Below are 24551 nucleotides of genomic sequence, written 5' to 3'. Positions count from 1 at the left end.
CCCACAGCTGTGGCTCAGTGGTTGAGCGTCGATCTATGAACCAGACAGTCACAGTTCAATTCCTGGTCAGGGCACATGCCTGGGTTGCAAGCTCAATCCCTGGTGTGTGGTGTGCAGGAGGCAGCCGATCAATGATTCTCTCTCATCATTGCTGTTTCTATCTCTCCCTCTCCCTTCCTCTCTGAAATCAGTAAAAATTCTATATAATAAAAGGCTAATATGCAAATCGACAGAAACGGTGGAACGACCAGTAGCTATGACATGCACTGACCATCAGGGGGCAGATGCTCAATGCAGGAGCTGCCCCCTGGTGGTCAGTGTGCTCCCACAGGGGGAGCGCGGCTCAGCCAGAAGCCAGGCTCATGGCTGGCAAGTGCAGTGGCGGTGGCGGGAGCCTCTCCCGCCACTGTGGCAGCGCTAAGGATGTCCGACTGACGGCTTATTCGGACATCCCCCGAGGGATCCCAGACTGCGAGAGGGCCTAGGCCGGGCTGAGGGACACCCCCTACCCCAAGTGCACAAATTTTGCACAGCGGGCATCTAGTAAATAAATAAAGGCTGTCCAGCAATGCTTGCCTTCTCTAAAGTGCCCAGTCGCTCCTGGTCTCCACAGTCCACCACAGTAGGGAAGAGTATAGATGTCCCCAAACATCTGCAGCCACTGTAGTTCCATTCAACCACATGCTAATACCCTGTGTTAAATACCTACTATGTTCCAGGTGCTTCATTCTCATTAACTCTCATCCTCACCACTGAGGTCAGGGAAATTATAGAACCTGCCGGAGGGCACAGCTGCGAGGGGCCAAGCGGGCCTTCTGACCCAGGCGACTGGCCCCAGCCCCTCCCTGCTCTCTATCAGGGCCAGAGGCAGCACCGCAGCATCGTTTTCCTGAGCCACGGGGACAGTGAACTTCTGCTTGGACCCTATCTTGACCTTGGGAAGAGAAGAAGGCTCTAAGGGCCCCTTGCTGGGATCCATCGGTCAGGGTGGGCTTCCAGTCCCCAAGGCCCCATGGAGGAGCATTCCTGTGCAGGAGCACAAGGCAGCAGGCATTTCTGCAGCGTGTGCTGGTGGAGGCAAACCTTCCTAGGAATGGAGTGTCCTAGAGCCTGAACCCGCAGAGACCTTCCAGTGTGTGTAGACGATGGGGCCGAGGGGCTTCCACACACCTCATTGTGGAGGGAAGCTGGGCCCCACACAGCCCTGTGTCAGGAAACAGCTTGAGGGGACCCAGTGGGGAACTTGCAGGGCCTGGAGGGTTCCCTGAGAGACACTGGAGCAGGTCTGGTTGGAAGCTGCTCGTGAACACACACAGTTTCCTGGGCTCTTTGGTGAGGGGAATTTAGAGAGGGCAGAATGTGCTCGTTGTTTGTCCCTGGGAATGATGCTTAAGTTAACTGCGTAGTCATCTGCAGGGGTGAGTGTAGGCATTGTCTTCCAACTCTCTGGTGGTCTCTGTAAAGTCCCAGATGTATCTCGAAAGCAATAGGCCCAAAATAGGACTCTAGGTCGCCTCCTCCAAACCTGGGCTCTGTACTCTTACCCAGGCTTCCCTCACCATACAGACACCATCATCCACCCAGGCCAGAATCTCAGTCATCCTCAGACCTCTCATTATCCTTGCCTCCTTCCCCTGCTGACTCCTTCTCCCCATCCCACCTGCTTCTTTTCATTTCCAGCGCTGCCACCATCTTTCACCATATTATCAGCATAGCTCCCCACCAGCTTCTCGTGTCTAGGATCTACAATCCGTTCTTCATACAGCAGCTGGAGAAATCTTTCCAAAGTAGGTCATATTACTGCTCAGTTTGAAGCACTTCCATAACTTCCGGTGGCCTAAGAGTTCACACTCTTCACCAAGCCCATGATATCCTCATGTGGGTCTGCCCTGGCCTCCCTCTCACACTGCACTCCAGTCACATTCTAGATCTCCCTACTGCCACAGGGCCTTTGCACATGCTGTTTCCCCCTTTACAGAACACCCTTCTGCCTCTTCATGTGGCTGGCTCCTTCTCATCTTTGGCTTTCAGCTTAACTGCCATCTCCTCAGAAAGGCCTTCCTTGACCTCCTTATTTCCTTATTTAAATGACTCCCTCGTCATTTCCTTTTGAGTTTTTATCACAATTTGTAATTGTTTTACTTTTCTGTGATTTTACTTTATAAAAAAAAAAAATGATTGGTCTCTCTCATAAGATTGTAAGCCCCATGAAGGCCTGTTTTGGGGCCCTGCCTGTCTTGTTCACCATTGTGTCCCCCGTGCTGAGCCCCGCAGCTCCCTTTTTAACCATCGGTTCAGTTAATGAATGAAGATACTCAGCTATTACTGGCAAGAGTCTGCTGGCCAGAGTGGGCTGCTGCAGACAGGCAGGCTCCCCAGAGACAGGAGCCTTAATCAGGCTTGCTGCTGACTCGAGCCACCAGCCCCAAAGCACCTGTAGCTTTATGGCCGAACAAACAAAGCAATGCCTAGGTCCTGCCTGCCACGATCTGGATTGCTGAGAGGCCCATCACAGCGCAGTGCAGGGCTCCAGCGGAGAAATGACACCTCTTGGGCAAATATAAGCCTTCCATCCCTTAGATAAAGGGACAGCAATCCTGCCCTTCAGGCCCTTAGACCCTTGCACGTAACTACTCCATCCCAACCCTCAGGGACTGGGGGTGGAGCCAGAGCTCAGGCATCTGTGTAACCTCAGCAGCTCAGTCTTTCCCTTTGCGTTGTGGCCTGGGCACCCCCTCCTCCCGACACAGGCCTAACCTCCCCAATCAATCACCCACCTGAGGGTCCTCGTGGCTTACAGATATGACCACTCTTCCGGTCTAGTCTAAGCGCTGGGGGCCCCGTGGGAGGGAAAAGCCCCTGAAATTTGCGGCAGAAAACCCCAGGCCCAAGCTTTCCTTTATCTGTAGCCTCCACCAGACCCCGTCCCATCCCAGGCTGCTGGAGCTAGCCCCCAGGGCCCCTGACAGGATGCTGCTTGGAGCTGCACAGCTGTGGGGACCAGCAGGGAAGTGTCTGGAAGGTACATTCCCCAGACAGCAACTCAGCTGCTCCCTGGGCACCCGCAAAGCCCGAGTCACCCATCTAATGAAACAGGGCTCCCAAGGGGCCTGCAATCTCCGCAGAGAAGGAGGAGGGCACGGACTCTCAGACGAGTCTCAATTTCACAGCATCAGGGACGTGAGCACCAAGGCACTGAACCAGAAAACGAGAGTCTGGCAGGAGCGGCAGACACACCGTGAGCGCCAGGGGATCGGAGATTAGGGCCCTTCAAAATCAATTTTGAATTCAAACTTCTAAATGTGTTCTCCAGACGCAAAGAAGGGACCCTCCAGGCAGCCTGGGCCCAGCCAGCTGCCGGGTCCCGCTTCCTCCCTGACGCAGCCAGGCCCGCCTGCTAGCCACTGGGCTGGATGAGGGAGGGAGGCTCCGGCCCCCGCCCCCGGGAGCTGCAGGGACAGGAGCTGCAGGGACAGGAGCCCCTTGAGCTCACCTCAAAGCACGACCTCTGGGGTGCCTGCCTGAGATACTGTCCTGGGGCTTCCTGGGTGAGGCTTTGGGGGCTCCTCCACCCGCCTTTATGGACCTGGATGAGAGGAGCTAAATGCAAGGCCCATGCGGGCCAGATTCCCTTAACCCCCACCCCCAGCCTGGCTGAGGAGGCTCAAGGGGCACCAGTGGCTGAAACCATTTGGAATGCGAGCCTTGGACTCAGACAGGCAGAGATTTGTAGCCTACACCAGCCCTGAGCTCCCAGCGAGAAGATTCTGGTTCAGAAGAGAATTTCTTCTCTGGAAACCTGGTGGGAAGAAGCCTGCCGCGAGTGTCGCAGAATGCAGGCCCTGTGGAGTGAGAGGGAAGCCCCCGAGCAAAGGGAGAGACAGTGGCATCCCGGTGGAGTCAGCGAGGCAGCCGGGCTGCTGGGAAAGCTGGCGGGGCCCCAGGCTGCATTATCGGGGGCAAAGTGTCTGCGGCCAGGGAGCTGACAAGCATGCTGCCTGTTACCTGTCAGACCACGTGTGGAGCACTGCATCCTGTTCGGGGCCTGGCACTGGGCGGCAGACAGGGACACACAGGGCAGCAGGCCCCACGAGGACGCTGACCTTAACAGACCGCTCCAGCCACGCCTTGGAGGAGGCGCCAGGGCCCGCAGAGGATGCTCCTGGCAGCCCACCTATGGCTCCCGGCTCCTGCCGGGGTCCCTGCTCAGCCATACTTGTTCCTCCAAGCCTAGGATCAGCCCAGCACTGAGGCCTTCCTCATTGCTGGGTGGGGAAGCTGGTCCATGGCAAGCCTGTCTGACCCCAGTGACCTCATAGCCTCTACTCGCCTGTTTCCCAAACTCAAGACTAACCATCAACCTTAAGCCACACTCCTGAGACATAGACACGAGTGACTGGGAACCCCTCTTCTGCCGAGAGGCAACAGAAGGGGTAGCCGAGGCCATGGGCCTGCAGAGATCTCACAGGGAGGCCCTGCTGGGGTGCGGCGCGCTGGGAGAGGGCTGGAGTCAGCAGACCACTTAAGGGAGAGCAGGCAGGGACGCCCTAACCCCTCCCGCCCTGGCTTGGGAGTGGGCTGCAGGCTCTGTGAGGAAATTACAACACAGGCCTGGGTAATGCTCCTTTTAGTTACAGCATAAACTGCAGCAATAAAGCGTACCTGGGGAATGTTTAGAGAAAGCACTAATGATTTCTTCCCCAGTGGTTAATAAATTCACTTCCAGATCAATTTGTTCGCGATAGAGCCCAGCGAGCGGAACCCGCGAGGCGGGCACAGCCGAGTGTGTCTTTTTCAGTATAAATGATTTATTACGATGATTAGCGGCACATAAACAATTTAAAATACAACGCTAATTAGTTTGGGGAAAAAGGAGGGGAAAAGCCACACTGCCTCTCTCCCCATTATGTTCTACTTCCCTAAGTGTGTACTTTTTAATTAAATCCAAATGTCACAATAAATTTAAAGTGTTTTATTACCACTCGGGCTAACGAAGGCAGTCATGCACGCCCCCCTCTCGGGCATCGGTGGGCTGGGCTGGGGTGAGGATGGCGGTACCAGCAGGGTCTGTCCACAAACTCTCCCAGACATGGGTTTTTTTGTGTGAGATCTCTGGAAACCCCTCCTGGTTTCTGGCAGCCCCAAGCTGGAGACCTCTGGGACTCCCCACTTTCTCTCCCCTTCCTGGCAGCCCAAGTGACAACTCCTTAATGCCGGCTCTGACCAGCCCAGAAGCCAGGCACGTCTCCTCCGTGGTCCCCCAGGATTCTGCACCCTCTTCGAGCCCTCCTCAGGGGCTCCATCGTCACATACCTAACATCTTCTGCCTGCCCAGCATCAGGCTCGGCATTTCCTATGCATCTTACCGTGTCCTCGTTCCAGTGCTATGAGTAGTAATTATTGTTTCAATTTTGGGGATGGGAAAATCGAGGCTCAGAGAGGTGGGAACATTTATCTAAAGTCACACAGCTAAAAAGTGGACTTTTGCAACATCCCTATTCCTACCCCCACCATTCTGCCTCAGAGCCCACATCTAACCACGCCCTGGTTTCCCAGCCCCCGGAATGGGGAATAGAACACAGAGCACAGAGCCTTGCTTTGCCCAGAAACACATGTGAGGCAGAATTTCAGGCCAGGGACCTGGGCCCTGATGAATCTGGGTTCAAGTTCAGGCTCTGCCATTGACCCAGAATATAAACTCGGCGAGGTTCGCAGCCTCTCAGAGCTTCAGCTTCCCTGTCAGCAGAGCTGGAGCAATAACACCCAACTCACAGGCGAAAGAACCAAAGCGGCTAGAGCAAGCAGAGCGCCCTGCAATCCGCGGCGCGCTGTGTGAGTAGAAATTACTAACAGAAACCCTTGAGGTGAGCAGGGCTCTGTAAGAGCACACAGGGCCCGTGTCACTCATGAGAAAATGGAAGCCAGCAAGGAAAAGGACTGACCCAAGATCCACTGAACCTTAGGAGCCAGGGGACCAGGTTGCAGGCAACCTCCCTTCCAAAAGCTCAGACAGCCAAGAATGATCTTTCTCCTAAACACTCTTGGCACTGTTTATTTGAAATAAAAAACAAATACCCCTACATGTAGAGTTACCGTATGACCCAGCAATTCCACTCCTAAATACATGCCCAAGGAAAATGGAAACAGATGTTCACACTGAAACTTGCAGATGAATGCTCATAGTAGCAGCATTATTCACAATAGCTAAAAATCGAGCAACTCAAAACGCCCACCGGCTGATGAATGGGTAAATAAAATGAGGCATACACATACAATGGAGTAATAGTTGATCATAAAAAGGAAGTACTGATTACATGATACAACATGATTGAGTCCTGAAAACACGAGGTGAGGAAAGAAGTCAGCCACAAAGAGCACATCTCGTATGATCCCATCGATATGAACTCTCCATGAGAGGCAAATCCATAGAGGCACAAAGTAAATGAGTGGTCGCCAGGGAAGGGGAAGTGACTGCCAGTGGGTATGGAATTTCTTTTTAGGGTGATGAAAATGTTCTGGAATTAGATGATGGTAATGGCTGCACGATTCTGTATGTATACTAAAACCACTGAATTGTACATTTAAAAAAGTTAACTTGTGGCATGCAAATTATATCTCAACAAAGCTGTTACAAAGCAAACCAAACCAAACGTTCCTTCGAGAACAGGAGAAGTCAGTTCATAAAAAAATTACTTCTTGGGATCAGGAGAGAGGCCCTGGGAGGTCCAGCAGCCATCCCTGGCCATCCCATCTCTCGTTGGCTGCTCCACAGGGAGGAAAGAGTCCCCCTTGCCTCCCTCCCCAGTCTCCCACACCCAGAAAACTGACTGTCCCCACTCTTCCGGCGCTGCTGCCCAGGAAACCCAGACCCTACTGGAGCCATCACTCTTCTCCGCCCCATTTGCTTCCGCCACTGCATTCTTGTTTTGTCTTCCCAGGTCTCTGTTGAAATTTCTGCATCCTCCCAGGCCTATGCCCAACCTGCAATGCCCTCTCTACAAGCTAGGCATGCCCATGGGGGAGGGGTCCCCTTTCAGACCTTGAGCTTGTCCTGCATTGAGTACCATAGTTGAGGTCTGTGCATAATGACCAGACCATAGGGAGGCCCTTCAGGCCCAGCCGAGGTTCAGTATGGAGTGCTGGCCTCTCCCAGGACCTGTGAACCCTGCCCCGGACAGGGGTGTGCAAGCTCAGATCCAGGCCAGGGAGGCCAGGAAGGAAGGCGACATTTGCCTTTGGGTCACATGAAAACCACTGGCGGGAGAGCACACGGTGCCCAGGCTAGGGACAGCCCCCTTTGTGGTTTATCTGAGAGGTTGACTCAAGAAGATGAAGCATCCTGGCCAGCCGCAGCCGGGGGAGCCAGGCCCGCTCTGGGGTTAGTTTCCTGAGGGGCGGCTCCCTGAGACAGCGTTCCATGATGAAACCATGAAGACTCATGGAGTCAGCTTCATGCCTAGAACATGGGTACTTAGCCCAAGGCCCAGATATCCCCCTCAAGTGACCGGAGCCATCCTGCCCCATCCATGGGGCTCTTCCCATATGTGGAGGACTTGGAGGCTGGTCTCTCTGCTGAGATGAGGCCTGAGGTACCAGAATGACCCTCAACATAACCAAGTTGAAGTTCTGCCTGGAAACAGCAAGGGACAGGACCATCCAACCTGATTCAAATGTGGCAAGACCATGCCTGGAGGGCCCGGATGCTCTCACCGGGATCTCTGCTTCTCCTGACCCCGGGGGACCGAGGAGAGACAAAGAAACCTCACCAGGTGGTTTCCTTCTCCCGGCTCTGGCCTCAGCACACCGTTCCCCACCCACGGTCATGTCTCAGCACCACACTTGAGGCGTCAGCCGCCAGTGACCCTTGAAATGTAAGGCGAAACCTAGACTGCGAGAGGCCTGCCCAGGGCCATGCTGTGAGCTGGGGGCAGAGCCAGGCTGGGGCTGCAGGAGTTCTGGCTCCCAGCCCCGTGTTTCAACTCCCAGGAGAGCCTCTTTCAGCCCAGCGCTCATGGGAGGAACCACGGAAGCGGCCTCTGCCAAGGCCACCTCAACAATGCCGGCTCCCCCGCACCTGGCAGCATCCAGCAATGGGGGGAGGCCCTCAACCCCCACCAGCTGCAGGGAGGCTGGCTCAGGAAGGAGCCACCTTCATCTCCTCCGAGGGTGTGGTCACCACTGAGTGAGAACACAGGCCCTGGGGTAACGGACACTTGCTTTGCAGGCTCCTAGTGGCCTCGGCAAACTTACCATCAGTGAAAAAAGGAAGCCAGCAGGTCCCACCCGCAGCCCTGACCCCTGTGTGTGCGTGTTTATAGTCAGTGCCACCCCCTCTCCCCACCACAATCAGGGAAGGCCTGGGAGTATATTCACCACCACCTCCCAGGATTGTGCCAAGAGACCTGGTTCTCACCTGAATTCTGCCACATACCAACTTGCTGGGCTCTCCCGGGCAGCGTCTGTCCCTCTCTGGGCCCAACCTACTCCTCCACAAAAGCGGGCTAGTATTAGATGCCGCAGCCCACCATGGGTGCTATAAAGATGAAATGAAAGGCTCAGAGACATCTGGGGCCTTCCCTGGCAGGAGGTGATACAGGAAGCGGAGGCACTGGGCCTCCCAGGACCGAGGCTGGTGATTCATTCCCTCTGGGGGCAGCTAAACCTTTGGGCACCTGGGGCCCGAGATGCTGTTCCAGAAGCTGATCTCTCACAGGCTGGTTTTTCTAAGACAGTCCCCAGTGACCCTCCGTCTCCTGATAGTAACAACCTTGGTGCGATTCCCCCCCACACACACTTCCTCGAGTGGGAGCTGGACCTAGTGACTTGCTCCCAAGAAAGGAAATACAGCAAAGTGATGAAATGTCACATCTGTGATTAGATGTGTCACATCTTATAAAAGACTGTGACTTCCTGCTTGCCAGCAGACACTCTCATAATGGCTTTAAGGAAGCAAGCTGCCACACTGCAGAGGCCCACATGGCACGGAACCGGGGGCAGCTTCCGACCCACAGTCAGTGAGCAGGGGAAGCCTCAGTCCACCAGCCCGTGAGGAACTGACTCCTGCCAGCAACCCAACCAGGGAGCTTGAAAACTCATTTCCCAGATTAATCTTGATTTGAGACCGCAGCCCCGGCCGACACCTCTATTATGGTCTGAGAGACCCTGAGCAGAGGACCCAGCTAAGCCATTCCCGGACTCCTGACCCACGGAAACTGTGAGATAATAGATGGGTGTTGTTTTAAGCTGCCAAGTTGTGATTTGTTGCAGAGCAGGAGGCGACTAGTCCACCGCCTCACTGCATACACACACACACAGGCCAGGAGGGCCTTGCCTCAGGCCGGAGAGAGGCGGGCCTGCAGACAGACGTCTGCCCCACCACGCGTGTCCTTGTGAGCTTCCCGCTGGAGCCCAGTCCTTGCTAAACTGTTGGGCACATGGACCTTGAGGTGCTGTTCCTGCTGTGGAGTGTTTCCAGGAGAGGTGCCCAGGAGACAGAGCCCACTCCCCGGCCTGCCCTAACCAGACTCTCTCCGCTGGGCAGACCAGGAATGTGGGCGGAGCTGATCACCTCTTCCTGGCGCCATAGCCTGGGGGCTTTCAAAAGAACAGCCCTCCCAGGGCTCTGCACCCCAGGCACCTCTGGAACAGGATAAGCGTTTCAAAGAACACCCACTCCCCCCTTCTCCCCTCCTCACCCAAACCTAGGTAGGTTAGGGAAACCCCACCAGTCACCTACAGAACCTTCAAGAGCTTTGCCTATTGAAGGCTCAACAGACCTAAACAGTGGTCATGATCATATCCATTTGACTAGTTGGAATCACCATTGCAATTTACGGTTAAGAATTACTATGTGGCAGAGGCGGGATTTGAACTGAGTCTGTCTGATACATGCTAGTTCCACTTGTTTTAAAATTGGAAACTGAGAGAGAGTTCAAGCATTCTGATGGTACCCATAGGCAGCCCCGACGCAGCCCTTCTAAAACAGTCTATCACCAGGGGTCAGGAATTGGAGTTTTTAAAAATTCAGGGGAGAGGAGAGGCAGGATGGAGCAGGTGCTGGCTGTGGGCCCTGGATGTTCAAGCCAGAGCGGCTCCCACTTATCTGGGAAAAGCGGGTCTCCCTCCCCCTCTCTATCAAGTCATTGCGCCAACCGGCAAAATTGAATTATTAAAACTCCCTTCTGGGGTACCACACAGATTTTTCTCCACTGAGACTCAGAGCGGAGGGGCGGCAGCTCCCGCCACACAATATTAAAATGTCAGGAGTTTAAGGCCTGCGTTGGTTGAGTCATAAGTTATCAGCACCCAGTGAGGGCCGACAGAATGCCTCCCTTAAATTATTAAGCAGAAAGCGTCAGACTGTAATATTTTGCTAAACCAAAGTACAGACACAGACAAAGATGTCATTTCAATATTTGAAACCAGCAAGTTTAATTTAAAATAAGAGCAAACCAATAAGCTCAGAACATAGCCGCGCATGAGAGGAAAATTATACTGTGAGAGGAAAAAAAAGTGGAAGGACTTAAGAAATTTATAAAAGTAATCTCAAAGTGGAAATTAGAAATCAAGGCCTAGAAACAGAATAACACAAAAGAAATATTACTGTCCACTTTCTAAATCAATATAACACTGCTCCACGCCAGAATTACCATGGTAACTCAAGTAAAAAGAATCAAGCAATTCTTATTATTTCAAAATAAAATCACAGCCTGAAGCCTGGGTTTTATTACAACCACTGATAGATCGCTGGCTTGTATTTATCTGAAATATTGCTTTTCAATCAGCTGGTTTATGAATGTACACAGGCCTCTCACCAGCCCACTTACCGCCCCATTTTGAGGCGAGGGGCTAACCAATGAATTGAGTCCCGCCTGGCCACTTCTGCATATATGCCCAGGTTGAAGTTAGCTCTTGTAACCACAGAGCTTCACACCCATCCCTACTGCAGGACAGAGAAGAAAAGCCAGAGAAGGCAGTGGGGGCTGATCTCCCTATGGTCCTCCTCCCCTGGTCCATGAAGGAAGAAGCCAGGGTTCACATGGCAGCGCAGACACTCTCCCCAACCCCCACCTTAGCAAGCCTCCCTCACCATCTTCCCAAGTCATTCTCTGACTGGCTCCTCCCCTACACACTCTACAGTCAGGCAGCCTGGGTTCACAGCCCAACTCTGGACTTGTGAGCTGTGTGGAACCTGCCGACCCATTACACAGCCTCTTTATACAGATTTCTCACCTGTCAAATCAAGATCACAATAGTTGCTGTCCCTAAAGGTGGCTAAGGATATTGAATGAAATTATACATGGAAGATGTTTTGGTGGGTTGAGTATAGAAATGGCCCCAACTCTCTACCCCTCTGGGTACCCACATCCTGTGCAATGTGACTTTCACCTCGTCTCTTCAACGGTATAATCTGTTTCCCCACCCCTTGAACTGAGGTTGGCCTTGTGATGTATTTTGGCCAAAAGACAACATCCAAGAGCCAAACCAAGTCCATATGAAGTTTTGTGAGTGTCCACTCTCTCTCCTGGACCTGTCTCCACCACGTGAGCAAGCCGGAAGAGTCTGCTGGATGAGAAGGGACATGCAGCCTTGTCACCCCTAGCATCCAGTTGATCAGCTATCAGCCAGGCATGAGTGGGACCCCAAAACTGCAACTCAAGAGCTAAACAGATGCTTATTTTGAGCCTCTGAGTTTTGGGGTGGTTGCTTACAGCAATAACGAATTGATACACATCCATAGCACGACATCTTACTTTGAAGGGTTCAGTAAAATGATAGCTATTATGTTTTTATGACCCCTAAGGTCCAAGAGTGAAAGAGCTCATACTGTAACTGTGTGGAAAGCAGTGTCACTTCACACAGGCATGAAGCTTCCTGGCTTATCAAATGGGTACATGGACACTGGGTGCCCGTTAGGTGTGGTTCCCATCGTAGAGATGGAAAAACCGAGGCCCAATAAGTTGTCTGAAGTCACATGGCAGTCAGCTGGGACTAGAATCCAGGCCTCCTGAATCATGCCAGCAGGCTGCACCTGAAGACCCAGTCAGGAAGGGGCAGGAGGTAGGAACTGGGGAGCCAATCTGCCCCTGCAACCTGGACCAGCTGCTTACGCCTCTCACACCGTCTGCTGTTAATTTGCTCCAGTTGTGTCAGCCGCTGTGCGCTCCTGTTTGAGAGCAAAAAGTAAACCCACTCGACCCAATGAGAGATGAGCTTGTTGCTAGGTTGGGTGGATGTGACTCTGGAATGGCTTTGGCCACCTGTAGGCTCCTGCAAGGCCAACCAAAGGGGAAAGGGCATGCCAGGCAAGGTGGTCAACACGAGCAAGGGCAGAGAGGCACCGATGCCCTGGGCTGTCAGTAGGCTGGCGAGGGCCATGACTGGGATGCCCAGGCACATGGCACCAGGCCAGCTGGTGTTCCTCTTCATCAGGGTTCTCCGTCACCCAGCCTCACCATGCATTTGGGGCCAGGGAAGAGGGTATGGCAGCTGGACATGGAACCTGAAAGATGCCGAAGCTCTGGGCTGTGACTCCCAACATAACTCTGGGCAGCTTACTTGCCCGCTTCGTGCTTCAACTGTTCCCCGATAGATGGAGGGACCTGCAAACAGGGATCTTGGAGGCTTCTTCCCCTGATGCTAGTCACCTTGGAGATCTGGGCAGTGGTGAGCAGTGGAGCCAGCCTGCCTCCCGGGCAGCAGTGACCGGTGGCCATGACGGATGAATTGACTGCAAGAGGGAAGGTGATGTCCCACTGCCCAGAAGTGAACAAGGCACCAACCGGGCACAGGTTATTTCAGACCACACTGTCGCTGTGCAGAAAGCAATGTCGCCTCCCACAGACACGAGCCTCCCTGGTTTATCACGTGTGTACGTGGACATTATCTCATTTAATCTTGATAACAATCCAGCCAGTCAGGTGTGGTTATTCTCATCGTAAAGTTGAGACTGTATAAAGGCAAAGCAGTCTCAACATTGGGTGGGCATGGTTTTGTGATCCAGGGACATATTGGACCTGCAGAGTTTAGCAGGATGGTAAAGGTGGCAGCCAGTCCAATAGTACCCGGCCCACTGGGGTACCCATGCCTTTTCCTCTACCATTTTCTCCTAACTCCTTCCTATCTTCCTAACACTGCTGATCGAGAGTCCTGAGGAGGCCCTCTAGCCCCTAGAGATAGAACTAAACAACAGCCTTGACTTCCTGACTACTTGGGGGACAGCTGTGCCTTGGATGGGATGCAGCGTGGAGGGGCCCGCACTTGCTGAGAACCCCAGCATGGCTTGGGCCAATTCCCCATCAGCCTCCCCTAGCTGTACCACCCCAGCTCTGCCTCCTGCTCAAAGAAGGCCAGCCTGCCCAACCACGGCCACTGCCCAACCTCCGCAGCCTTTGCCAGCAGCCCAACTGCACCGAACCGGAACCTCATGTCTCCGCCCAGGACCTCAGAGGGTCGGCCACCGATGTTGGAAATCATTCATTGGTTCCAAGGAAGAAAGACCAGAATAGAACTCCTGGTCCTGCTGAGGGGCTCCTTAAATAGAAGCAGGTGGGGCAGCTGCTGGGTTTGACTCTGGGACACCGTGTGGGGTGGGGAATCCATTCTCTGGAGTAATGAGAGGCAGGCCGTGGGTCTAGGAACATGCACATTTCTATGTGCTAAAAGCATCTTCGTGGGACATGTTCAGAGAGAGAGAGAGATAGCAAGAGAGAAAAGCAGCTCTTATAGCCACAAAGGCCAAGTGACGGGCCAAGCCAGCACCATGGCCACCCCGGCACGCAAAGGGTGAAGCTTTTAGGCGAGCAGCGGCCAGTGATCTCAGCTTCTCCCAGTCCTAATGCTCCTGAAAGGCTCTCTCCCACTCCCTGTAATTGGGCATCAGTAGTTAATGCAGTATTGACTGCATTACACGCTCCCGTGCCTCCCCTCGCTAATGCCAATTGCATCACCTTGTACAGTCACCGGCTTGCTTAGCCAATAGCCGTTAAAAGCAATCCAAATCATGAATCATATGGGAAACTTTTAGCAAGACACCGCCATCCAAGGAGACAATTTACAGTTGAGTTAATCTGGGTACATTAGTGAGACATGGATTCTGGACGACAGACCAATTTATGTTGTTTCCCTGTCCCCCCCTTAGTGCTCCATGTGGGCAAGTGAATGGAAGAGCAGGGAACAGAGAGAAGCACCTGCTTCTTAACCCACGCTCCGAGAGGGGGTGGGGGAGACCCATCTTTACAGACTCCCACCTTTGGGCAGGAAGGGGGAGCGGCTGTGCGTGCTGCTCAAGATTTGCGACGCTTCATTCCCAGCCATGAGGAGGTGGCTGCTGCTTCAGGCTGGCATGGTAGGTGCGGATGGAGACCCTCCGAGTGCCAGGCCGGATCCCCACCCTGCCAGCCTTCCAAGGCCTTTCCCAGGCCTCAGGAGGCAGCAGTGCCCGCTGGGATCCACCTTCCTGTTGACCTGCTGGGGTCTCTGGCATGGAACAGTGCCAGGGCCCATTCCCTGCCTCCACTCCAGGCCAGGGAAGTGCTGGCCACACTGTGCCAGGAGAGGCCCCCAGGACCCTCTGTGGTCCAGAGCATGATGGGATATCCCAGGAGGTCCTGCAGCTCAGCACCCAAGCATAGCCAAGAGCCTGCCCTCATGGATCAGCTGTAGAGGCTGTGCTCACGGCGGTCATTAACAATTGAAGATTCGCTGTCTGGTCCTTCTCAGGCCAGCTCCACTCTCCTTGGGCATTTTTACTTATTAAAAATGCTCTAGGAATCATGTCTGGCTTTTGGTTCTACAGCCTGCTCGCTGCTTCCTGTGGTCACCCCAGCCTTTGCAGAGGCGGCTGACACCCAGACCCACCCTTCAGCATGCGCCTAGGGACACACCAGCACCCCCAAAAGGGTATCCTCAGCATCTTCTCCTGCCCATTCCCCCACAATCCAAGGCTCTCGTTGTTCTTGGGGTGGCCTGGACCCTCTGCTCTCTGCCCCTACTCACGGGCCTCTTCTCCACAAGCCTAAGGGCTAATTTGACTCCTGGGGCTCAGGACAGTAGCTCTCTGCTCCCCCTAGGACTTCAAGCCTCACCGGAAAGCCCACAGCCTGGTACCAGTCCAGGCGCACGTGCCAGGGAAAGGAGGGCCACTTCTCCGGGAAAGTGGGAGCTGGGCTCCCTTTGCTGACAGGCAGACCCGACGGCATCTAGAGAGCCTGGACCCTGAGTTCCAGTAAAGTGGAAATGGCTAGGCCAAGAGCAAGCGTCCAAATGAAAGCAATTAATCATAAAACCCGAAGTTTAACCGTTTGCAAAACAGATCTTTCCTCTCTGTGGTGGCCCTTCACTGCTCGACCTAATGGATTACTTTATTAATAATGCACTGTGCTTAAAAGCAAAAAAAAAAAAAAAAAAAAAAAAATTTTCTGACGATTCAATACTTCAGAAAGTCTCTTAAACCCGTTGCCACGGCAAAGCGATTGATATGTTATTATCTTTCAGAAGTGCAACATGAAAGCCCAGCAGCCCAGCCGAGCAAGAGCTTTGGTCCGTGGCAGCTGGCAGACCCAACTTCAACCAGAGGAGCCCCGGCCTCTTCCGACAAGATGCTGTCAGGTGGAGAAAAGGCTTTGGGGGTGGTTAATAAGAGCCCCGAGTCCCTGCTGCAGCCAGACAAAGGGTGCAGGGACCTAGCCCTGAGGAACACACCCCTTGGGGGCCAATGCCGCCACCCAGCCCAAATGGCCACCTGCGGAGAGGGCCTATGTGCTAGGGAGGAAGTAGGCAGCAGGTTTAGAAGGGCAGGTGAGTGCATCCAGAGCCTTTCTCCCTCCCCCAATTGCAGGTGCCAGCTTCAAGGTTTCGTGGAACCGGGAGAGGCCAGACTCTAGCAGGGAGTGGAGGGTGGATTTATGAGCAGAAAGGTTACTTTGGGGGGACAGTTCTGGGCAGGACAAGAATCCGGTGCTCCTCGGGGCTCTGGCTGTCTGCATGCCTTGTGCTGTAATGGGCCCCAGAGCTCACGGGCATCCACGAAAGCGGGCGCCGTATTATTTAGACTGGACAAGGTGGGGCACTGAGGGGCACCACACGCTCTCTGCCCCAGGTCTGGAGGAAACACACATGTCTGGGGTGGTTGACGTGCACTGCAGGCTAGAGGCAGGACACTGGCTCAAATGACTTCCAGAGAGCCATCCCCACTCAGGGCTCATCTGAACGCCTTTAGGGTCACAGAGCCCACAGCACTCTGGGTGCCTGGACAGAGAGCCACCCCTAAGAGGTCCATCTCCCTGCCTGAGGCCTCCCAGGTAGAGGGCCCGGTCTTCTGGATTTCTGCCTTGGACCTAAAGACATATCCAGATTTCCACATGCTTCCCATAGTGAGAGTACTCCAGACACCAAGTGAGACCCCGGCACTGGCTTCTCTAAGTCCCTCGTTTTACCAAGAGGGAAAATGACGTCGAGAGATAAGCATGACTGGTCTGAGATAACACAGGGAGTTAGAAACAAAAGGGGCGAAATCAAGGCCTCCTCCCTCCCCATGTGGCCCGGCCCAAGCCCTTCTTTTCATTCCATTTACAACGAGAGCAGTCCAGTCCTCCGATGGCCCGCACAGGGCTCCAGGGGAGGGGTCCCCGGAGAGAGAGGAGCATACAGGAGGTGGATGTCACGCCCCAGCTAGACGCGGGCCAATGGATTCTTTTGGACAGAAGCATTGAGTTCCCTCTTCATCTCTTACTACACACATACCGAGAACCGGCCTTCATGGGCTTACTGGCCACGGGGCTCCCCCACATGCCACCCTCAGGCCAGACACCTTAACTGCCCCTCCCGGCTGGGGGATCTCAGAAGGTCAAGGGGAGTCTAGGGGCATCAGCACGTGGTAGCAGCAAAGGGAACCTCCTGTGTGACCTTGAGCAAGTGACTTAACTTCAAGTTTTTGCCAAGTGACCATGTCAGTAGCACCATTGACCTGGTGGGCAGAGGGCACAGGCCCAGCGGAGACTCCCTAGAAGGTCAGAGGACGCCACCGCAGTCGCTCTAACTCGCAGAAAACCCACCTTCCAGTTCCTTACCAGTAGCAGCCTGCGTGTCAACTGTTACACAGACATACATCTCCCTACAACTAACAAATTGGGGAAGCCTCACCTTCAGGGCAGGAGGGCCTGGAACAGCCAGGGGACGGGCTCTCTTCTGACCCTGGGGGCTGTGCTTGGGTCACAGGACACCCCCACTTGGTTTTACCCTGGAGGGGACTGGGTTCCCCAACCTCTCCAGTGCACACCAGACGCTAACTGCAGGGCATCCCCAGCCAGGAAGGCTTTGGAGTAGGAGGGCCTCCAGTAACCACGGACCCCCTCCGTCCTGACCTCTGAGGCGCCCTGAGGATCCTGACCGCGGCAGGTCCACGCCACTTTCGCGGGCCAGTCCTGCGGGAGTGCTACCAGCCTGTAGCGCGACACTTTCTTCCTCTGGGCCAAACTCCTGTCTCCGCGCTCAGGAGACCGGGAGACAGTGGGCCCGCACGGGAGGCACCTCATACTGGTGGGGAGCTATCTCCCCGAGGGTCCGGCCCGCCTTCCCCTCGCCGGCCTGGCACCCCAGGGCGGGTGCCGTCTTCCCGAGCGCGGCTCGCCGCAAGCCCTGGAGCCCGATTTTCCAGAAGCCACCGATTTGCCCAGCGCTGAGCACCTCTCGAGTTACGCGGCGACGCCAGGGTGATGGCTGCGGTGAGCGGAGCAGCCGCAAAGACGAAATGCTCGGCACGAACCGCCGCCGCTGCCTGCGCGGAGATCGAGAGGGAGCCGCAGCCTCTGGCCCGCAGAGCACCACCTGGCCCGGGCACCGCTCGCCCGCCCGCCCGCGGCCGGGCCCAGGGGGCCCGCACCCAGGGACTGACTCACTCCCCGCCCTCCTCCCCAGTCCCACTCGGTCCTCCCCGCCCCCGCCGGGCCCCAGCCCCCGTGCCGCTCCCCCCGCAATCCCAGCCCAGCCCGGCAGGTGCGCGCCTGTGCCCCCCGGCGGCGTGTGTTCCCGCGCGCCGCGGAGTAAGGCCCGGGGTACCCGGCGTCGGACCTCCGCCCGCCACCTACCGTCCTCCTTGTCCAGCACCATCATCTCGGGCGCTCCGTGTCCAGCCGCAGCTCGGCTCGGCCGGGAGAAGGGCGCCGACTCCGGGCGCGCTTCGGCGGGGCGGCCGGTCCTCGGGCAGCGAGCGGGCTCTAATTACCCGCTTGTCCGGCTCTTAACCTAGATTGCACTCAGCTAGAATTACATTCAGGAGTGAAGCACTTCGCAGATACAAAAGCCGTCTCACCTACTTTTGTGCCTCAGAATTGAAGGAACTACGAACTGCAATTTAGAGAGAGAGAGAGAGAGGGTGAGAGAGAGAAGGGGGAAGAGAGGATCAGAGCCGTTTCTTTGATTCTCACCTTCTAAATGGCTCAATTTGCCCAGTATAATCTGTCTTAATGTAATTGCATTTGATAGCTCATAACCCGGGCTCTGGCAACGACACTGCTTTCAGCTTCATAAAGTGTTTTCCCCTCGGATTTAATCTGAATCTCAATCTAAAATTATATTCAAAGAGATGGGGGAATCTCGGCGGCTGTCTCCCGCTGCCTTTCTCTCTCAATGTATGAGGTTTGCGCTCCTGCTACTGAATAAATGCACACATTTCCCGAGCCACCCCCCCTTCCTCCGGGTTAATGGGGAGTGGAAACGCGCGGCTGCCGGCTCCGCAGCGCCACCTGGAGGCCGCTCGGCCCCAGCTCGGCGCGTGGCTCCGCTCAGGCAGGACCCAGGGTCCTCATCCTGGAGATTTGTCTGAAGGACCCCTGGTCTGTCACTCCCAGCCTCCCAGCCTTGATTTCTGCTCCCCTCTCACCAGGGCAATCTTTCTCTGACCTCCTACCCTCTCTTCCTACTTGCTCTGCCCCGGGGTTTCTGGTTATTCCCTGGACCTTTTGGCAAAGTTAACCCTGTGCCGGGCACAAACTCTTCCACGGTAAATCTCACAGGAACACCTTTACCCCAGCAGCCCCTTCCCCCACAGGGCATCCTGATTCCACAGAAACCGGGATCCTGTCTTAACTTCTCCCTGAGCAAGCACAGCGCGGCACTGAAATCTTTTCTCATTCTACAACTGTTGGTTGAGCATGTATTATGTGCCGAGCACTATTCGAAGGCACTGGGGACACAGCAGTGAACAAAGCAAAGATTCCTGCTATTACAGACTTCACAGTTCTTGCTCTGTGACTCAAGAGGCAGGAGGGGGACAGGGTCCAGCTCCTTTCCTCCGGAACCCTGTGTCTCCCCAGAGCCCTGGGGGTCGTGCCCAGGCTGCCTATTCCAGGAAGGCCACTCAATAACCAAGCGCTTTTTCTCTTGACAGGACAGAGTTCCAGGGTGGGCTGGACATCTTAATCACTTTTTTTCCAGCCCAAGGAGGGCTCCAGACAAATGTGTAGAAGACTCAATCCTGGTAGTTCTTCTGAGGACTAGACCCAGGCAAGGGGAAGGGAGCAGAAATCCCTGGAGGGGCCACTAGTTGGGATTTCACACCATCTCTACCTATTATCAACAGTGGCTTAGCAAATCCCTTTCTCTCTCTGGGTCTCAGTTTCCCTGTTGCAGTGGGAGACCTGCTCTTCTATCTCCAAGGTTGCGGTGGGGATCAGATGGCATAATGTATGTGCATGTGGCCTTGTAAACTGTGGCACCCCAGACAATGAGGGGGTTTCCTGAGTACAAAGGAGACCTGGAGGCCAGGCTGAGCCCCATAAGCCCTGGAGGCCCAATGCCGGTGCTTGACACGGGGTGAGGAATGGAGGCGCTGGAGCCGTGCTGCAGCGGGAAGTCAGGCTTTGGGAAAACAGGAGGGAGGCGGCGTCTAATGAGATGCCTCATCTGCAGCTCAGAGGGGTTTGCTTTCCTCTTCATCTTGAATACTTAATCCTAATAGTCCTTGAGTATATTTGGTGTTAAATATATCATTTTGCTCAGTCTGACCATCCCTCAGGACGGTGAGCTTGATCTCTCCTCGGCCACTGCAGCCGGAGCTGTACCCTGAGGGTCTGCGGGAGCCTTTGGCTCTGCTGCCCCTGGTTCATTTAGTGCCAGCCCCTCACCCCAGCCTGAGCTGGGGGCCAGACGGTGCAACAAGCAACGGGCCTGGCAAGCTGGCAAGGGGCAGCTTCGTGCTGTAGACACCTCTGGGCGACCTGGAGGCATTCATTCCACGAGCGCTGCTGCTTTACTTGTGACCTCCAGGACTGCTTCTCCTCACTTCCAGGGCCTGGCCCTGACCCACAGACCAGGACTCGACCAGCTGGGGCCACTTTCCCACTGTCTTGTCCATGCGCTGTGCTTGGGACTTTGTCCCAACACCAGCTCTCCCAGCCTCCAAGGTAACCAGTTAGCAGCCACACAGCCAACATCCCTTTGGGGAGGCAGGAGCCCGAGGTGCCACCACAGGGACTGGAGCGGGCCTGGGGTGCTAAGTGATGGACTACAGAAACGGGCCAGGTATGTCAGGAGGGGACTGGTGCTGAGTGTGAAGGACTGTTTGTGCCCAGAGGTGGCTCTCTCTGCACCCCCAGTTGTGAGCATTGAGCTGCCACCCTGATCTGGAAAGGGACCTCCACAGAGGTTGGTGTACAGAACTACCCAGCAAGCCTCTGAGGGTTTGGATGACCGGAGCTCGTGGCCAGGAAGGGGGGCCTGCTGGGTTGGCAGAGGCAGGCATGCGCCTCACTCGTCCAGTGGCCTCCCTCTCAGCTCATGGGTAACTGTGGGTCAGGCAGGTAATTCCTGTGTCCATGCCCACCCCCACCCACAACACCAGGGCGGAATCCTCAGGTCCCCTGGGGCTGGAGGGGGTAGCTTGCATCTGACACATTCCACAGGTGATGAGAATGTACTCCCTAGGACACTACCAAGAGTGCTCCAGAATGCCCTTGAAATGCCTCTGGGGGCAGCAGAGGGAAGCCACGTGATCAGCCCCCAAGGTTACAGCGAGGAGAAAGGGGTTATTACTGGCTACCTTACAACGTTCTGGGCAGGTCCTAGCAGTTTGTCACTGCACCTGGGAGGGAAGCACTGAGGAAGGGTTCCTGCATTGGGAGTGGGAAGGGGGCGGGGAAAACGTGGTGCCTGAGGGCCTGGGCAGACCAGATATTCCAGAACTCTTCAGTGGAGGCCGTCAGATGTGCCTGCACCTGAGGGCCCTGCTCCCAACACAGTGCGACTGTCTTCGAGATGGGCTTACAAGCTGGTTTTACAAGTGATGCTCGGACAGGTATTCAGAGTGACAAGGGCCCCTTCCCTGTGGCTACCACAGTTGACAAGACAGTGAACCTACAGACTTCGCAGTACCATCAGGATGCCCGCTGGCCACATTCAGATGCTCTGCTCTGCCCCCTAGTCACACAAAAGCAGGCCATGCACAGAAATTGCAACCAGCTAGAGTGGCGAAGTGCACACTTTTCCTCCTTTGGTTTCTGGAAGCCCTGGACAGGCCTTCTAGGAGCTGCAGCTATAATTCATTAGGCCTTGCGGAGGCTTAGACCAAATCTGCACCCCAGTAAACAAGTCTCTCTTTCCCTCCCCCTTTGCTGAAGGCTAACCCATCCCTGCACAACAGCTCTGAGAGGTTGTGGCTGTAGGCTGTCCAACTGTCCCAGTGTGCCCAGGACTGATCAGTGTCCCAGGATGTAGGACTTTTCCGTGCTCCAACCGGGTGGTCCTGGCAAACCAGGCCAGTTGCTCACCATAGAGGGAGGTGGTAGGTAGGACAGGGGACTAGGGGAGCCAGAGAGAAAGGCCAGTCAGCCAGACCCTTCCTCCCAGCCCCACATTTCTCAGCCTTCCAACTCAGGGCTCCCTCTCCCAGGCACTAAGGAGTTCCTAGCACCTGGGGAGGGTGGGTGGGCCAGCAGGGCTGTGAGTTGGCCTGAGAGACCGGCAGTTAGAATGGACCCAGGGCTGGATCCAGATTTTGTGAGAGCCAAACTTACTTATGCAACCGGGGGAAAGAGGATTCTTTAAGAAAAGGAACGCAAGATCACCAATGAAGCTTAAACTTCATTAGCTTCCAGATTAATCCGCCCCCTGATATTTTGGTTATACGGCCCACAGCCGGCAGGGCACCTCTTATCATGCTAGGCAGAGGTGGGGTGAGGGGGGCAAGACTGATGGTGAGCGCCCTCTCCAGTCCCTCCAGAGGTGAAGCAATGTCACCCATCCCGCAGCTAGAAGTTCCAGACCCCTGGAACCTCAGAACCATGCTGGTTTGACTCCACCCTCAACCCCAGGTTCTCAGGGCATCTCCCTCGGAGAACCATTTCACAGTCCGATGCAAAACTGGGGACATGCAGACACCCCGGGAGGCTGGGCGGGGGGGGGGGGGGGCTGAGGGTCAGCGGGCACTGCGGGGAGGCGCGGGGAGGACAGGCGCTCCTGGTGCCTGGGAGGCGGCAAGAGCCGGGGAGAAAGTTCTCGGCCGGAGCGTGTGGGGCTGGCTGGCTTGGGGTGGCCCGTGGGACTTCCTAACCCCGCTGCGGAACCTCGGGGGGCTGGGCCTGGCACCCTCGTCCCCCCCCCCCCCCCCACGTCCCGCCGCCGCGCTTCCGGGCAGCCGCCCAGCGCCCGGAGCTGCTGGGGCTGGCGCGGGGGCGCTGCGGCCGAAAGCGGGGTGGCCTCGGCAGGCCCCCGCTACCGCCCCCACCCTGCGCCCCACGCCCCGCGCGTCCCCAGGCACCTACCGTCCTCCTGGTCCAACACCATGGTCCCCCGGCGGCTCCAGCCCGCACGGGCCGAGGACGCGGAGGGCGCGCGGCTCGGAGTCCGCCTCCCCCGCCTGCTCTGCTCCGGCCGGCCCCGCGGGCTCCGCGCCTCGCGAGCTGCCGCCGCGGACGGGGGCGGACGGGCGCCGGGAGCTCGGCCCCGCGGACGGGGAGCGCGGGCGGGTGGGGGCGGGCGGGGTGGGGGTGCGTCCGTCGGGCCGGGATCGCCGGAGCGGTGCGAGCTGCCTCTCCCGGGCCCGGCCGAGCCGCGCTCCCGTCCTCTCTGCGCGCCCGCCGCGCTCGCCGCAGCGGAGTGAAGCCTGCGTTTCCCAGGGCCCCTCAGATTCCCCCGTTAATTAAATCAATTCATTATGCTCAGATCTGATTAGCGGCCCTTCCCCCGCTTTGAATCAATTATTCAATACACAAACATAATTGCTTGGGCCAGAGGTGCCCGCCATTAGCTTATTTAACTCCAAGGACACTAATTACCCGCAGGGCACGGGAACTTTTCTCATTAATTCTGACAAAACACAAAAGCACAGCCAGAGTGTGTGCCTGTGAGCGACTGTGTGTGTGTGTGTGTGTGTGTGTGTCCGCATGCCAGAGAGTGAGGGCTGTGTGTGTGAGCTGAGGATGCGCCTGGGGTGGCAGAATGTGTGCGATTGCGGGTGGGAGTTGGGGGATGTGACCCCGCCGGTGTGAGCGTGGGGCTCCGTGGGTGTGATGGTGAGGGAGGGACTGTGTGCGCGCATCGGGGTGGAGGTGGCTCCGGGTCTGGGCCAGGGTTTGGGCCCCAGCACAGGAATGTGTGAGACTGTGTGAGTGCTTGCTTCTGTGTGTGACTTTGGGAATGTGACTCCGGGGCGACTGTCCCAGGCGCCCCTGCCCCCTTTCTTTCTTTCATAATTGATCCACCATTGCCCACTGCACGCTCAGACCCACGGAGGAAAGTGCAGACCACAGCAGAGAAACCGGGGAAGATCAGGAGACAGTGGGTGGGTGGGTAACGCTGGAGCCAGGCTGGAGCAGTGTCCCCCTCCCCGCTCCCCCCTCCCCCCCCACACATCACCCATTTGTATACTGGTTGAGCTACACTACTCACCCCCCAGTTATAAACCCAAGGTTTCCATCGCCCCCTTCCTTGGCTCTCTCATTGCACATCCAATATTTCCCCACTCTCCACTTTTATCCCAAAGCCCTCCCGCGCCCCTGCCCCCCTCCCCCCCACATTTCCACAAGTGCCTGACACCCAGGCACACCCCAGCCCAACTCCATTCACCCTATGCCTAGTTCTTAGCCTCCTGTCTGCAAGGCTGAACCAAGGGTGTCCTATGGTTGACCAACTTCTCCACACTTTACCTCCCAGGAAATCTCTATTGAGAGGGAGGAGTGAGAGAGCCCACAGGAGCAGGGACACAGAGGGTAATTGATTCCCCCAAATTAGGTTTCTGCTTTCTAAAGACCGGCATTGTTCCTGTTCTCAATGTGCACAGAGGTATTGAAGATTTCCTTTTTGTTTCCTCGGGCAATGAATGAGCTTAATCCATTTGGCTTTATAAATCAGGAAACTAATATTCGCTCCTTCCATAGCAGCTTTTTTAAAAATTTAATTGCTGGGGGAGGCACAGTTTGTCACCCTGATGCTGTCCCCAAGCCCCCACTTACAAAAACACATTCTGATTGAGGGGTCCAGAAAGGCTGGGAGTGGGGAGGGAGAGCTCATCCTGACTCCTCCTGCCCTCCTCCATCCTTGCACACGGACCCACACAG

The 24551-nt window shown here is 55.7% G+C and overlaps 1 protein-coding gene across 4 annotated transcripts in view; it reads right to left on the bottom strand.

The window, feature by feature from the left end:
• The window catches only part of LMO1 (LIM domain only 1), a 36570-nt gene extending 13559 nt beyond the window's left edge, over positions 1-23011 (bottom strand). The window contains exons 1-2 of one of the 4 annotated variants that reach the window (XM_079789363.1): positions 22758-23010; positions 18087-18345 (exon numbers count right to left, since the gene is read on the bottom strand). In XM_079789363.1, the coding sequence (XP_079645489.1) occupies positions 18087-18111 (25 nt within the window). In that variant the 5' untranslated portion in view covers positions 18112-18345; positions 22758-23010. Of the gene's footprint in view, positions 1-18086; positions 18605-22757 lie in introns of those variants that run through there. The other 3 variants (XM_079789365.1, XM_079789366.1, XM_079789364.1) reach the window with 3 other exon arrangements.
• Positions 23012-24551: the final 1540 nt, after the last annotated feature.

The sequence above is a fragment of the Cnephaeus nilssonii genome, assembly GCF_951640355.1.
Source record: "Cnephaeus nilssonii genome assembly, chromosome: 13".
Taxonomy (NCBI): Eukaryota; Metazoa; Chordata; class Mammalia; order Chiroptera; family Vespertilionidae; genus Cnephaeus; species Cnephaeus nilssonii.
Note: the sequence above shows the minus strand (reverse complement) of the source record. Positions and strands in the feature narration are given on the sequence as shown.